Source organism: Oryx dammah, unplaced genomic scaffold (assembly GCF_014754425.2).
Source record: "Oryx dammah isolate SB20612 unplaced genomic scaffold, SCBI_Odam_1.1 HiC_scaffold_29, whole genome shotgun sequence".
Lineage (NCBI taxonomy): Eukaryota > Metazoa > Chordata > Mammalia > Artiodactyla > Bovidae > Oryx > Oryx dammah.
In genome coordinates, this window is record NW_024070213.1 from 38,708,848 (window position 1) to 38,725,816 (window position 16,969).

The 16,969-nt window shown below is 41.6% G+C and overlaps 1 protein-coding gene across 1 annotated transcript in view; it reads right to left on the bottom strand.

Annotated features, from left to right (window-relative positions):
* Positions 1-16,969, bottom strand: part of LOC120858525 (protein O-mannosyl-transferase TMTC1) — a 302,518-nt gene that overhangs the window by 80,760 nt on the left and 204,789 nt on the right. The window contains exons 10-11 of the mRNA XM_040234631.1: positions 9,026-9,193; positions 436-549 (exon numbers count right to left, since the gene is read on the bottom strand). Coding sequence (XP_040090565.1) covers positions 436-549; positions 9,026-9,193 — 282 coding nt within the window. The remainder of the gene's footprint in view (positions 1-435; positions 550-9,025; positions 9,194-16,969) is intronic.

Genomic DNA, 16,969 nt, shown 5'->3' on the forward strand with positions numbered 1-16,969 from the left:
AATGAATTCTCACTTTTTTTTTTTTAATTTAACACAGTGATCAGAGTATTTTACTTCTATTCTCAAAAGCTTCTGTATAAATCCTTTCAGATAATGGGAAGCCTAGGCTGGGAAGAATTCATTGGTGTAAATATCCTATGAATGTACGAGAATATTTTTTATAACCAATTTCTATAGGTCTGTATATATGTATTTAACTGTGTCACTTCATTACATCATGTGTAGCAATGGAAATTTTTATAAGAAAACACCGAAAGTTAGAAGCAAAGTAAACTTATAACAGACTTGAACAAAGAGCCAAAAACTTGGAGTCCAAGATCTATACCACCTCCAGGGAGATGGTCACTGTCAAGAGAAACAAGGTCTCTATATACTGGGAGGGGTGAGTGAAATATACAAGGGCCTGAAAAGCATAGACACCCAGCTGCAGCTTACTTGAGGGCCGTTCTGTAGTGGTAGATGGCTTCCCTGTTCCGACCCTGGTCCTTCAGGAAATTGGCATAGTTGTAGTGAACCTTGGCATTGTGGGGCAGAGTTTGAACTCCAGACCTAAAAGTTAATAAATTAAAAAAAAAAATGAGTAACAAAGAGTACTGCTTAGGAATGTTGCCAGTTTCTTTCATGTTTTAATCACAGATTTATGAACCTGTATTTGAAATGTTCATTGCATCCATCAAAGCCTCTTCCAAAACTTGTGGACCTTATGAGTTACTAAACATGCTTCTGTGGAAAACAGTGAAGGTTGTGCACAATTATGCACAAGAAATATACACTAACTGCATGTGAAGCAGAGGAGCAGGAAGTAGTGAGAGATGATTCTTTGGGGGGACAACCATGCATGCTCAGGTTAACTCAGCTTTTTCCTTACTTCTTTCACTTATAGCCTTCCTCTTTTTTAAAAAAAAATTGAGATTATCTATAAAAATAAATCATTACAAGAAGGATGACTGTAGACTCGCCTCCCTACCAAGGTTTGTTGGAAATAAACATTTCTCACGTACTAAGCCAGGGCTAATTTTATTTAAAGGCAGGTGTAATTATTAATAAATATTCTACAAGTTGGAGGTAAGGAAAGGAGGCTTGGCTCAGAAAAGTTAAAAATTTCTTAAGTCATGAGTGTATTAGTCTGCTTAGACTGGCAAAACAAAATACCTGGGGAGCCCCAGAGGGTAACGCTGAAGTTTTGAAGGTAATACAAGTCGCTTGTAACTGCACCACAAATTCACCTTGCACAAGATCAGCCTGGTAGTCAGTACCAAGAATGGGATTCTGACCCAAGGAATTTGCTTCTAGAGTCTCTGTTCCCTCACCTGCAAGGAGGTGGTGGCAGGGAAGTGACAACGGTAGGTGGGTTTGGCAGCTCTCTGGGAAGAAAACTCCAGAACTTCTGAGCGTTAAATGTGGGAGGGGAACAGGCTAAGGGTGAGAGGAAGGAGACACGATGACAACCTAGTTTCTGGGCAACTGTATTTCAAACGCAGTACCTCTTCTAGGTAAGAACACTAGGGAAATTCCATACAAAGTGTTAAAGCTGTTAGGGAAATATGTCAGGGTATTGTGACCTTTGTTGAGCTTTTGTTGAAATAGCCCCTGTTTAATGTTATAAGCCAATAAAAATTGTTTTTAATTTTAAAATAAAGAAAAATGTGCAAAGGCAAACAAATAAATGAAAGAAAAAAAAATTAACAGCCCCTTAGGACCAGCAAAGACTGTCCCACTTAAAATCCACTGGCCGGCTCCTTGAGGAACTCTCCAGAGGACAGAATGTACAGGGAGTGTATGAAGCTAGAGACCAAGCTGAGGGCAACATCCTGTAAAAGCCGCAGACTCCACCTTCTGAGGAGCTGCTAAGGCGAGGTCAAATGCATGGCCCTAGCTACCTCTCTCTGGCCCTGCACATCCCAGCGACTTATTTCACTATTCTTTCTCTTCCCAGCAAAAGGCAGGAAGTTTACTCTCTAGAGGGCTTCCCAGGTGGCGCTAGTGGTAAAGAACCTGCTTGCCAATGCAGGAGATATAAGATACTTGGGTTCGATTCCTGAGTTGGGAAGACTCCTGGAGAAGGGCATGGCAACCCCCTCCAGTATTCTTGCCTGGAGAATCCCATGAACAGGGGAGTCTGGTGGGCTACAGTCCATGGGGTTGCAAACAGTCGGACACTGAAGCGACTTAGCATGTATTCATGTTACTCCCTAGAGAACTGAATCAGAGAGATCCTGCATTCAGAAACAACAGGTACAGCTGAGGGCCAGTAGAGATGTGCCTCCAAAGTAGGTTAAGTGACAATATGCATTCTGAACAGTGGATCCTCCTCACCCTGTGGTATCCATGCAAAGCTCTGCACACTGGCAGCCGGGATTGGACTCCCAGGGAGGAGACTGGAGGAATCCTCTCACTAGAAAATGACTAACCCAAAACAAAAGATTTACAGATGCTACCATTTGGCTGCTCCAGTGAAACCATCAGTCTCTTCAATCACCCTCACAGTGCAGCTCACTAGCTAACAAACAAAGCTAGAATTTTAATGTAACATTTCAAATGGACATTACCCAAAGTATATTTAGTCACAGGGCAGGACCAAGGTCAGAGTGATAGTGATGGCTTTTTAAAAATTTAATTTTTATACAGGAAAATGTCTGATTTTTCTCTCCAAAACTACACAGTGCATGGTACAGGGAGATTTTAAAGATAACTTTGATTCCAGCACAGATATAACTGTAATATTTATTGGAATGGATCCTTCCTCTGTGCAATTAGCATAGCCGCTCTATTATGTTTCACCCAAGTTCAGTCTGCGAAAACACATCCTTGTGAAGATGAGGGCATTGTTCAGGGATGGCAGTAGGAAGTAGTAACATTCGTAGCAGGCGAGCGGGTGTGGGTGGAGTAACTAAAGTCCTGTGACTATACTGCTTTTCCCATTGTTATTTCCCATTGTTGTTTTTGACCTTTACATTCTCTACGTAATCTTTTCCTGCTTCGTTTTTCCAGTCTCTCATTTTACAATGAACAGTTTATGAAAAAAGAAAGATAAACTAGTCAAAGGCAAAACTTTCCGTGTCACTCTGAGTGGCCAGGTTGCCCCTCCTTCCCAGGCCAGCCTCCTCAGCTTGTGACCTGGACGCTGTGATTCAGTCGTCCCAGCTGTCTTAACAGAATGTGCGGCCTTACACATACTTACTCCACAAGGAAATGTAGCATTCATAAGTTATGGCGCTGGACCTCAAACCCTATTAATGACTGCAGTTGCTACTATTGTTTACTTGCTAAGTCGTGTCTGACTCTTTTTGATCCCATGGACTGTAGCCTGCCAGGCTTCTCTATGGGATTTCGCAGGCAAGAATACTGGAGCAGATTGCCATTTCCTTCTCCAGGGGATCTTCCCAACCCAGGGACTGAACCTGCGTCTCCTGCATCCGTTGCATTGGCAGGCGAATTCTTTATCACTGAGTCACGGGGGAAGCCCTATTAATAACTACAACAAGGATTATGAATAAAAGCCTCCCTCTGAATGCAGGGTCTGTATTCATGCACTTTACATTTCTCCCTCACACCTCTCATTTGCAGAAGACTTGAAAAATACCAGAGATATCAAGACACTTCTCTCAGGTATCTCTCCAAGTTTGTAGAACGTTTGTTTTATTTATATTACTGGAACAATAGGTCAGGAAAACCATCTCCAAATTCCTGATTAGAAAACAAACATTTTTAAAAAACACATAGTATTCAGTCAGAGGTTAACAGGAAAGGAAAGTAAGAATTTGTGGTTCTCCTCGATTGTGACCCTATTTAACCTAAGGTTTCCAACAACACACTCAGGATGGCCAGTGCTTATGCAGGCTCATTTTAAATCAAGCACTGAGCTAAGCATCCACTTCCAAGGGCTATCTCCTTTCCTCCCTTCAACAACCTATCAGATGGGTAGTATACTGTACCTCCCATATTGTAGTTGAGGAAATTGAAGCTCAGAGAGTGAAGACCATTTTCTAAGGTTACAGACTGGAGTAAATATTTGAGCAGACATTTCAACCAAGGCCAATACAAGGTCAGAATCATTCCTGAAGTTGGTCAATATTGGATAAACCTAAAAGGTACCACAAGGTACTAGGTACACTAGAATGTCACTTGTGACTATGTTTATATCATTGATAAACAAACTACGGCCTAATGGGCGACAGACACATCCATGGGTTTACCCTTTTACAAAAATGTCTTTGGCCTCTTTCCCAAGGTAACAGCAGAGTAGCTGCAAAAGAGACTAGAGGGCCCACAAAGCCTCAAATATTTATAGTCTGGCTTTTACAAAGGAATCTGCCAATCTCTGGTTTCTGTTCTCTGCCCTGAGAGATCTGCTTATCTTTCTGGCTCAGCAATTCCAGAGGAAGAAAAAGAAATGTGTTTTATACAGAAAGGGAGGAAGATCTAGGCCATAAATTCTTAAGGGTGGTCCATGGATCATTTAAACAGTTCATGAATGGGATTCAGAGAGAACCCAAACTGGATGCAAAACAAAATATGCTATCTTTGTCATTCTAGGTATTTTGAAGATTTGGGGGATGGGAAGAAAATATTTAATCAAATTGTGTTATTTTGGTACAATTTCCTGCAAACACACATGAGTCTGGGGTATCACTCAGTTCAGCTGGACGTATGGAGTTTCTATCTCCTCAGATTAGATAGCAGAATAATTTCCTATTCTAAGAGATTAAAGAAAATGTACCTTGCAACTATGATTACAAATTCTCTCATTCTGTCTCTGTCTCTCGCTCTGTCTGTCTGTCTCTGTTTACACTGGGCTTAGATTAAGTTAGACAACATAAAGCAAAATATAAGTGTGGTGAAGTATATACATTCTTTGGCTTTTACATTAGATTTGGGTTCAAATCCTGGTTCCTCCTTTTCACAGCTAGTCTGACTTGGATGAACTACTCTCTCTCTGAGCCCTTGGTGAGACACAAGGATTGGATTCTTACACTTTTGTGTGACAGGTTTTCAAGAATAGACGTACAAAGATGTGAGGTGACTTTGCATTGGTATCTCCTAAATATACATCATTCAGTGCCATCTTTTTTGTGGGAGGAGGCCTTAGCTGGAAACACTGGAACTTGATTGAAATTTGGATTTTCTCTAACACAAAGCTCTGTCCTAAGATATTCTGTAAGGTTGATCATAGTATTGCCAGCAAAACCACTCCATATAATTAGAGAGCTCTCGACACCATATGACCTGGGATGGTCAATGAGTTTACAGTTTGGAACAGAGGAGAAAACAGAATTAGGACCTCTGTAAGGACATCAGCTTATCTAGAACTTGTTCTTACTCAGTGGGCCAGCTCTTGGTTTTGACCATTACAACTACTTTAGGTTTTCCTCATCCTACCATACCGAGCTCAGGCCCACAAAAGGACAGTCTTTGAAGGCTTGGGTTGATTACAGTCACCTGCCTATACTTATACAGTGTCCTGCCCTTCCTCTTGTTTACCAGCTGCTTTGTTGTTTAGCTGCTAAGTTGTGTCCAACTGTTTGCAACCCCATGAACTGTAGCCCGCCAGGCTCCTCTGTCCATGGGATTGCTCAGGCAGGAATACCGGAGTGGGCTGCCATTTCCTTCTCCAGGGAATCTTCCTGACCCAGGGATTGAACTCATATCTCCCTCACTGGCAGGTGGATTCTTACCAGTGAGCCACCAGGGAAGATCCTACCACCTGCTACATTATATTAAAATGTGCTCATGCGTCTGACTCCCATCCAGACTTCAGGCTCCTCTAGTCTCTCCCCCAACCCACTTCTCGCTCATGTCCTAGAACAAAATGCAGAGCAATAACCTTAGTGTTATAAACATAGTGTTTATCACACTGCCCTGGGCATCTTTTAACACACTCTTTTATTCTTATAAATACACCAGAAGATGCACGTGTGTACTAAGTCACTTCAGTCATGTCTGACTCCTTGTGACCCTATGGATTGTAGCCCACCAGGCTCCTCTGTCCATGGGTTTCTCCAGGCAGGAATACTGGTATGGGTTGCCATGCCCTCCTCCAGGGGATCTTCTCTGGAGGGATCTTCTTAGAGATCTTCCCTAGGGATCAAACCACCCACCTCTCTCATGTCTCCTGCATTGGCAGATGGGTTCTTTACCACTAGTGCCACCTGGGAAGCCCCTACCAGAAGATAGACACTATCACTATTCTAAATTTTAAAAATTTAGTAAAAACTTTTTAAATGAAATTTATTTTTTCTTTTCTTTCTTTATTTTTAATTTTACTTTACAATTCTGTATTGGAATTTAGATGATTTACAATGTTGTGTTAGTTTTAGGTGTACATACAGCAAAATGATTCAGGCCATTTCCTTTTCCAGAGGATCTTCCGGACCCAAGGATCAAACCCACATCTCCTGTGTCTCCTGCATTGCAGGCTTCAGATTCTTTCCCCACTAAGCCATTAGGGAAACCATAAATTATGGTTTATCACAAGATATTGAATAAATATATTGAATAGTTCCCTGTGCTATACAGTAGATCCTTGTTGGTTATCTGTTTCACATAAAGAAGTATATATATGTTAATCCCAAATTCCTAAATTTTAAAATAAAGAAACCAAGGCATGAAGTGGTTGAGTAACTCACCCAGGATCATATAGCTATTAAACAGTGGAATTTGGAGCAAAGCCAAAAAGCCTAATTCCGGAACACCAACTACTAATACTATCATGACTCAAAGATTCCTGGTAAATGTTCAACTAATTTGAACATTGCTCAGGAAAGATGAATATATACAAACATCTGGTCTTGAAGGAAAAAGAAAAAACTTGAAGTCTCAGATTCTTAAAAGTTTTCTCAGAATATAAATTATAATAGGTAAAGCTTTTTAAAACCTATTGATAGCTTTGATTTGCATATTACACAAAACTCCATTTGATCACCAAAGGCCTCTCAGACACAAAGTTTCTTTCTGTACATATGTGGAATGTTTTAGTAATCAACTGCTCACTTCCTACATGCTCCCATCTAAAAAACCAGAAGCCTCTGCATGCAAGGTCAATGAGTATTTTGCTATTTTGTTTTCCCTTTTTAAAACTGCTGGCATCAGTTGTATAGGGATTGAACACTAACTTGTTATCCTTGAGATAAACCACTGTCTGCCAGAATCCATCCCCAGAGTTGCTCTGATTAAGCAGTAAACATCATTATAAAATGCAATCACTCTTAGTACCTTTACTCAAGAAAGTTTAACATAGGGCAGAACCATTTAAACATTTCTCATAAAATCACTGACTACTGAAAGTGAAAGAAAAAATGAATTAAGTCAACAGAAACCAGGAGGAAGTTATATTCCTGAACTTCCATGCCCTTGTGTTTACAAAAAGACTTCAGCACTGGGCAGTAAGAGGGAACGAGTTCACTGTCATCTGTAAGCACTGCACTGAAGTCTGGGATATGACAGGAACAAAACAGGCTCTGCAGCCTAAAAATGAAAAACAATTCATAGAAAAGGAAAAAAAAAAAAAAACCAGAGTAACAGGTCCCTACAGTACCCATGGAAATAATGATGGTGACAATGAGAATGAGAATGACAATAAATGACATGTAATAATAAAGACATGCATGCCAAATTACATTTTTTTCTATTAAAAAAGTCAAACTGCCAAGTAGCAAAATCAGATATATTGTTTGAAGTGGACTTCCTGGAGAATTTGCTTTTGCTGTGTTATCTCAGAGGAAGCCAACTCCCCCCCCATCATCCCCATGGAAGTTAGAGGAGAGTCTTTGACTAGTTCTGTCATCTCAGTGCCCTGATGGGGGACAAAAGGCAGGCACATGACTTAAGTTCAGGCTCAGTTAGAAGACTTTATCTTCCTGGGAACTGTGATGTGAAGAGAGAAAACTGGGGTAAGTTTACCCTCCATTCATTCCTTTGCAAGTATTCAGGTCCCCTCAAGACAGACTGTTCAGACAACGAGTCTGCTACACATTTTCAGTCGTTTGCCTCCAAAGAATAAGTGTAGGGTACCAGGTGATCAGGGAACCAAATAAAAGCACATTGACTGAACTGGCCAACTGGGCCACAAGTGAGGACAGAAGCTGGAAGCAGGCAAAAACTAGGAACTCCTAGAGACTGGGAAATACTCATGGGAGGTCAGGTGTGGCTGAGCCAGGAGCCCAGGAAAGGTTGCCTGGGCTGTGGCATCAATGAGACAAATCAAGTCCAGAAACACAGCATGATGAGTGACCCAAAGGATGTTTATACTTTAGACATTTAGGACATTGTTATATTCGTGGCTCAGATGGTAAAGAATCTGCCTGCATTGCAGGAGACCTGGGTTCAGTCCCTGGGTTGGGAAGATCCCCTGGAAAAGGGAATGGCTACCCACTCCAATATTCTTGCCTGGAGAATCTCTTGAACAGAGGAGGTTGGCAGGCTACAGTCAATGGCAATAGTCAATGGTTGTAAAGAGGCAGACACGACTGAGTGACTAACACTTCACTATATTCTGAAACAGCTTCTACACCATATAAAAACTTACCAGGAGATGAGAAACCATTTCCTGTTCACAATTAATGTTCCAAAATAAAGCAACTAGATCACAGATCATGACTTAATGTTCTGAAACATTTTAAAGAAAATGTACTGCATTTCTCTCCCTTCTTGCTGTGTACTCACCTTTCCCATTCACTCAGCTGAACAATGGAATTAGACTTATTGTTTCATTTTGTTTATAGCTGATTTTACAGCCCAGCTTATCATTAAGACTTTCCATCTCAATTCACAGACTCCCCCCAAAGTTTCCGGTGATCCTTATTTTCATCAATTCACTTAGAATGAGCTCCCATAAAACCTAATATACTATTTTAAAAAGCTGAAGTTAAAACCCAAAATAAAAGGACATCTTCCATTTATAACTTCACTGAAAAACACTTCTGGAGTCGTAAATATCACCAGATCCATGTCACCTGATTTGTTTGGAAACAAATACATAAGCAAAGAAATAACGGGAAGAGATTCACTTTTATCCCTCTAGTCATACCTGAATAGGGCCTCTCTCGATAGCCAAATTTCATTCTGTTTCACGGTTTTCCAGGAGAAAAGCAGCAGTAGCAGCACCGTGGACACACTCAGGGTGGTGGCACCACAACGATTCAGCCACGCACACAGCTTGCTCAGTCCGTGCACAAAAAGAATGCAGTAGCCCATGCTGCAAAAGAAAGTGGAGAAGCAGCTGAGTCTGAGAGTGTGATGGAGGCCTCTGAGCATTGCATCCCATGCAACTAACTTTCAAACAGAGCCTGTGCTATGATAGAAAAACAGACATAACCTCCCTGTCAGATACAACATTTCCACGTCAATGCTCCAGTGGGCTCCACCAGCACATTTGCTAGTTCTCTGCCCGAGTGTGGAGAACCACAGGTTCATCTTGTAGGCTCCTGCTCCTAGATTTCATCAGCTCATGCATCCAGAAAAGTCCATCCTGTATGCTCTTGGGTCTTGACTGGACCCTCTAATCTAATCTCCCTCGTCCTCCTAACATTGTATAACCCTTCTGGCACCATGTTGCAAATTTGGGCCCTGAGGCTTGAGAGAGACAGTCCCTGGGGGACTATCAGATCCTGAGAGGGATTGGGTTTGGTCTCCAGAAACATGCCACTTAGTAAGTCCCCACTCTGGCAAAAGTCCTTATGCCTTTCCTTCCTGAGGGAAGGAAAATCCTTTCACAGGCCAACTCTAGAGCCTGGAAGCTTGCAGCTCATCAAGGACAAGCTTCATTGATCTAATTCTCATGCTGACTGTGGCCTGGCTTTCCCAAGAGACAAGAAAAATCCTGGAGTGGGACTCTGGCACATTGGGGTCACATCTCTGAAAGCTTTGGCCTGGTGGATGGAACATGATCCCTCCCATCATCTATGCACCCACAGAGAGGCTTCTTGCCTGCTGACTGCCTCAGAAAAACACAAACATTTAGCTTGTACATTTCAGTAATTTTTTTCCTAAGATGACAATATAAATTATTACAGAATATTTTAACAACGAAGGGAGCTTATATAAAGAAATCCTATATGAGTCAGACACTAATACTGTAAGAAACCCTAAATCAATACATCTCATTTACTTTGCTCAACTATTTATTTGTTCTCTCACCAGTATATGACAGGCAGTATGCTGGGCACTAAAAATACAATTATAGGTAAAACACAGAATATATATCTCCCACTGTTACAGGCACCAAGAACATAACAGTGGATAACACAATCATTCCTCTCCTCCTAGAACTCACATGGAAGGAAAAACAGCCAACAGACAAGTAAAACAGAGTGCTGCTGCGCTGCGAAGTCACGTCAGTCGTGTCCGACTCTGTGCGACCCCACAGACGGCAGCCCACCAGGCTCCCGCGTCCCTGGGATGCTCCAGGCAAGAACACTGGAGTGGGTTGCCATTTCCTTCTCCAATGCATGAAAGTGAAAAGTGAAAGTGAAGTCGCTCAGTCATGTCCAAGTCTTCAAGACCCCATGGACTGCAGCCTACCAGGCTCCTCCGTCCATGGGATTTTCCAGGCAAGAGTACTGGAGTGGGTTGCCATGGCCTTCTCTAAAAACACAGAGTCGATCACACAGAATACAATACGTTAAGCAGAGAAGAATCAAGTAGGAAAGAAAAGGCGCAGACCAGGCTGAGGCGGGGAAGATGAGCTGTTCATATGGATGGTTAGGGAAGGCCTAACTGAAAAGGTGACATGTGGACCAGGTACTGAAATGCAGGAGGTGCACTCTGAAGGCACCCATGTCCCCAAGACCAGCTGTCTTCTCCCGCTGCCTTCAGAAAGCAGCACCATGGAGGACCAATGTTTATTGAGCATGTCTGATGTGCCGAGCACATTCTTGGCATGAAGTCAGCTCATCCTCACATCCCTGGGGTTCACTGTTAGCAGCACTGAATTCCTGATACCGAACAAGAGAGACGAGGACATTTGCTAAATTTGGTCACATGGCTCATGCAACAAAACACCAGAAATTCCGGATTCCAGAGTCCACACTCCATCTACTGTCCTGACACTGGGGTTCTGCCCTGACTGGTGGATGCCTGTATTCCTCACACCTTATCACACAGCTTCGCCTACTTCCTTCCCAAGCACTCCGTTCACGAAATCTCAATGGTCTTTAACTGTTTCCTTGTAGGAAACAGAGCTGCCATCTGGCAGAGCAGTGGAGAAGGGAAACACTGGGATCCCCAAAACTCCAGAGAAACGAGGCAGAATACAAGGATGACTAAGATAACAGCAGCCAAATGAACTATTTTATACGTTTGCACACTTGTTGAGTGTTTCCTATGAGTCAGTTCAGTTCAGTATGCGTCAGGTGCTGTGCTAAGAGCTTTATGTGGACCTGTCCACTATATCTGTAGGGCTTGGAACAAGGATAGTACTGGCTTTAAATATATTATCTAATTAAAAAACTTAGTCTTCAGTATCTTTGACTTCATAAATGAGGAAACTAAAGCTTTTGTTGTTGTTGTTGTTGTTCAGTTGCTAAGTTGTGTCTGACTCTTTGCAACTCCATGGACTGCAGCACACCAGGCTTCCCTGTCCTTCACTATCTCCCAAAGTTTGCTCAAACTTATGTCCAATGAGTTGATGATGCCATCCAACCATCTCGTCCTCTGTTGTCCCCTTCTCCTCCTGCCCTCAATCTTTCCTAGCATCGGGGTCTTTCCCGATGAGTCAGCTCTTCATATCAGGTGGCTGAAGTATTGGAGCTTCAGCTTCAACATCAGTCCTTCCAATGAAAATTTAGAATTTATTTCTTTTAGGATTGACTGGTTTGATCTCCTTGCTGTCCAAGGGACTCTCAAGAGTCTTAGAATTTAAATAACTTGCCCACAGCTCCAAAAGCTAGGAATAGAGTCAGATCAGAAGTCTCATGACCCTAACATTCAGCTGTAATTCAGGAGTTGGCATACTTTTTCTGTAAGGGGCCAGAGAGTAAATATTTCAGGCCATATGGCCTCTGTCCTTCCTACTCAACTCTATCTTTGTAGCAGGAAAGCAGCCATTGACACTTATGTAAACGAATGAGCATGGCTATGTTCCAACAAAATGTATTTATAAAAACAGGCGGTGGGCCAGATTCCACTCATAGGCCTGTCGTTGAGCCCTGCTACGGCCAGCACGAGGGGGAGCAGCTCTCCTTCCACTCAGCACAGGCCTTGGGATCGAGTAACACGGTCATTTTCTTTTCAGAAGTCTTTGTGTTGACATATGGTTTAAAGAAATGTTAAGCCATATAAAATAATCTCCATTTAGGTTTGCAAATTTCTCAGAGGATATCACATTCTTAAGAACCTGAACACAATATCAGAGATTAAGATGCTTCTCTATTATGACATTTCATCTTTCAACATCTGCTTTACTGCAGCTCTCAGCTGCAGGGGGTACGACTGCTCTCTTCATTGCTGGGGCAGCTAAAGCCCTCATTTTGAAACTGGAAAAATCAAGCAAATGAGAAACTACATACTTTTTTGGCCTCCAGGAAAATGAAACCAGACTCCAGTTTGGTCCGGCTAACCTGTTGAAGGAAAATGTGGACTCTGACTAGAGATGGCCACAGAGAGCCCAAAAGAGTCAGTGCAAACAACTGACAGCTGACAACATCATAACCTGGAGAACCAAGAACCCAGCTGGCTGTGGAATGGCTTAGCTCAGTACAGAGAGGCATTTTCAAAGCACACTTGAGAAGCACCACAGCTGTCCGAGAGAAGGAAGCATAGAAATACTCTCTCATTCACAGGCCACAGGTATTTCCAATTTTGAATGGATTTTATTGACAAGCTGCTCAGCTGCAGCACTTGTAGTAACTAAAGAAATTTGAATCTCTCCCTTAAGAGATGCAAATCCAAAGAGAGCTGAATAGGAAATCTGAATCAACAATGTCTGTCCTTTCAAATTAGAATAAAAAAATGTTTACACCTGTTGTTTGAGAACTTTGTGAGCAGTTAATCATCCTGCAAATAGTACAAATGTACTTTCAGGAATCTTAAGTGGAAGAAGTTCTTAAGTGATAAAAGTAACAACATTTTCCCTTCCCATTTACATCAACCTGGAGAGATGACAATTTTCTATGACTGGGCCAAGCATTTAGTGAAATTTACTTTAGTTTCACTTTTTGTTTAATTATAATTATATGCAGCAAAGAGAATCTTTCAGCTGTTAAGGAAGAACTGAAATTCTACCTTTTAACTTAACAAGCTTAAATTACCCACTGAGTGTACCTATAAGTAGCATTAATGATACAAGAGAGACATATTCTTTCTCTTTTATTACTCTAAAAAATTCCCAACTTTAGACTGTTTAAGTGAAACACATCCCTGATTAACTTCACATTAATCCATTGAATCCCCATCTGGAAATTTATCTGACCTTGAGATCTTATTCTGGTCTCATGAATGCTGACCGCAAATGGTTAAACAATAAAGCCCTGGAACCTTGGCCCCAGAACAAGTGTTTGATGCTCTGCAAAGGAAACAACAGGAGTCAATGGTGGCCCCTCAAACCAGATTGAACCCAGAAGCTGGCAGTTCCATGGGCCCAGACTCATCAGTGTCCCAGTTTACTGCCATTTTATTCATTATCTCAGACACTTGATGGATGGGGAAATATCCCCAAAGATGGAATGTATCTGGATGTGAAAGTTTACTCATAGTCTAGAGAAAGGCATCTATTGTGTATTTCCTTAGCTCTGCATCCCAGGGGTGCTAGGCTTGGAATTGAGAAGCTTTTTAATGTTTATTCTGTCACCTCCACTGGCTTTGTTCACAGTAATCTCTCCTAAGGCCCACTTGACTTCATGCTCCAGAATGTCCAGCTCTAGGTGAGTGACCACACCATTGCAGTTATCTGAGTCATTAAGACCTTTCTTATATAATTCTGTGTATTCTGGCCACCTCTTCTTAATCTCTTCTGCTTCTTAGGTCCTTACTGTTTCTGTCCTTTATTGTGCCCATCCTTGCATGAAATGTTCTCTTGATATCTTTAATTTTCTTGACAAACACATCCACAATTGAGTGCTGTTTCTGCTTTGGCCCAGCTGCTTCATTCTTTCTGGAGGTATTAGTAATTCCCCTCTGCTTTTCCCCAGTAGCATATTGGACACCTTCTGACCTGGGGGCAGGGGCTTATCTTCAGTGTCACATCTTTTTGCCTTTTCACTGGGTTCTCGTGGCATGAATATTGGAATGGATTGCCATTTCCTTCCCCAGTGGACCATGTTTTGTAAGAACTCTGCACTACGACCTATTTGTCTTGGGTGGGCCTGCACAGCATGGCTCACAGCTTTGCTGAGTTATGCATGCCCCTTTGCCATGACAAGGCTTTGATCCATGAAGCGAAGTTATTTGTATTACAATCACCTTGAAAGGCCATTGCACGGAGTAAATGAAATAACACATGGATGTGTTCTCTGAACTGAATACAGGTATCAGTGTTCTAAAGTTCACGTGTGTATTTAGTACTCTATTACATCAATTAGAGTTAATAGCAACGAGAGATAAGAAAGCCTTCCTCAGCGATCATTGCAAAGAATAGAGGAAAACAATAGAATGGGAAAGACTAGAGATCTCTTCAAGAAAATTAGAGATACCAAGGGAACATTTCATGCAAAGATGGGCTCAATAAAGGACAGAAATGGTCTGGACCTAACAGAAGCAGAGAGATTTAGAAGAGGCAGCAAGAATACACAGAAGAACTGTACAAAAAAGATCTTCACAACCCAGATAATCATGATGGTGTGATCACTCACCTAGAGCCAGCCATCCTGGAATGTGAAGTCAAGTGGGCCTTAGAAAGCATCACTACAAACAAAGTTAGTGGAGGTGATGGAATTCCAATTGAGCTATCTCAAATCCTGAAAGATGATGCTGTGAAAGTCCTGCACTCAGCAAATGCCAGCAAATTTGGAAAACTCAGCAGTGGCCACAGGACTGGAAAAGGTCAGTTTTCATTCCAATCCCAAAGAAAGGCAATGCCAAAGAATGCTCAAACTACCACACAATTGCACTCATCTCACATGCTAGTAAAGTAAAGCTCAAAATTCTGCAAGCCAGGCTTCAGCAATACGTGAACCATGAACTTCCAGATGTTCAAGCTGCTTTTAGAAAAGGCAGAGGAATCAGAGATCAAATTGCCAACATCGGCTGGATCATAAAAAAAGTAAGAGAATTCCAGAAAAATATCTATTTCTGCTTTATTGACTATGCCAAAGCCTTTGACTGTGTGGACCACAACAAACTGTGGAAAATTCTGAAAGAGATGGGAATACCAGACTACCTGACCTGCCTCTTGAGAAATCTGAATGCAGGTCAGGAAGCAACAGTTAGAACCAGACATGGAACAACAGACGGGTTCCAAATCAGGAAAGGAGTATGTCAAGGCTATATATTGTCACCCTGCTTATTTAACTTATATGAAGAGTACATCATGAGAAATGCTGGGCTGGATGAAGCACAAGCTGGAATCAAGATTGCCAGGAGAAATATCAATAACTTCAGATATGCAGATGACACCACCCTTATGGCAGAAAGTGAAGAAGAACTAAAGAGCCTCTTGATTAAAGTGAAAGAGGAGAGCGAAAAAGTTGGCTTAAAGCTCAACATTCAGAAAACTAAGATTATGGCATCTGGTCCCATCACTTCATGGGAAATAGATAGGAAGCAGTGGAAACAATGGCTGACTTTATTTTTGGGGGCTCCAGAATCACTGCAAATGGTGACTGCAGTCATGAAATTAAAAGACGCTTACTCCTTGGAAGGAAAGTTATGACAACTTAGACAGCATATTGAAAAGCAGAGACATTACTTTGCCAACAAAGGTTCGTCTAGTCAAGACTATGGTTTTTCCAGTAGTCATGTATGGATGTGAGAATTAGACTATAAAGAAAGCTGAGCGCTGAAAAATTGATGCTTTTGAACTTTGGTACTGGAGAAGACTCTTGAGAGTCCTTTGGACTGCAAGGAGATCCAACCAGTCCATCCTAAAGGAGATCAGTCCTAAGTGTTCATTGGAAGGGCTGATGTTGAAGCTGAAATTCCAATATTTGGCCACCTGATGTGAAGACCTGACCCATTTGAAAAGACCCTGATGCTGGGAAAGATTGAAGGTGGGAGGAGAAGGGTATGAAAGAGGATGAGATGGTTGGATGGCATCACCAACTCAATGGACATGAGTTTGGGTAAACTACAGGAGTTGGTGATGGACAGGGAGGCCTGGTGTGCTGCAGTTCATGGGGTCGCACAGAGTTAGACACAACTGAGTGAGTGAACTGAAGTGAACTACATCAATAAAATATGTTGTAGATCTGTAAATACACCTTAAGAAACATAATTTCCAGACTGACCCAAACTGTCTAATTTACAGGCCAGTTATAAGTCTTTTAAGAGCATTCAACAAGAACACCTTTAAAACTTCAAAATACTTTATACAACATTGTTTGCTTCTGAAAGGTATGATTCACATAACATTTTTATAGAACAAAATACTGCAGAAAATAAGGTACACTGGTCCTATGTGAAATACATGTGACCATGTATTTACAACAATGAACATCCATAGACTTCAAACATAAAAAAGCACTAAGCATATCTTCCGTTAGACCCATATCAAACCTTTCTCTATTGTGTCTATCTTTGTGAAAGTGAAGGAAAAGAAAATTATAAACTCTTTGTTGCATTAATGCATAATGAGGAAGCTTTTGTATTCAACTCTGATAAGACATAAAGTATTAACTGGAAGTTCAGGTGGGTTTTAAAGATAGAGTATTGTTTTATTCCTTTTTTCAGGCTAAGTACTGGGCAGATAACAGGAGGTGCTTCATAAGTGTGATTGAACACTGTGGTTGAAGGCATCAGAAACTAAAACTGTGTAAAAGCACCTGTGTCCTTGTCTTTTGAAGTAAAATGTTGACTCGAGTTAATGACTGGGAAATAGGAA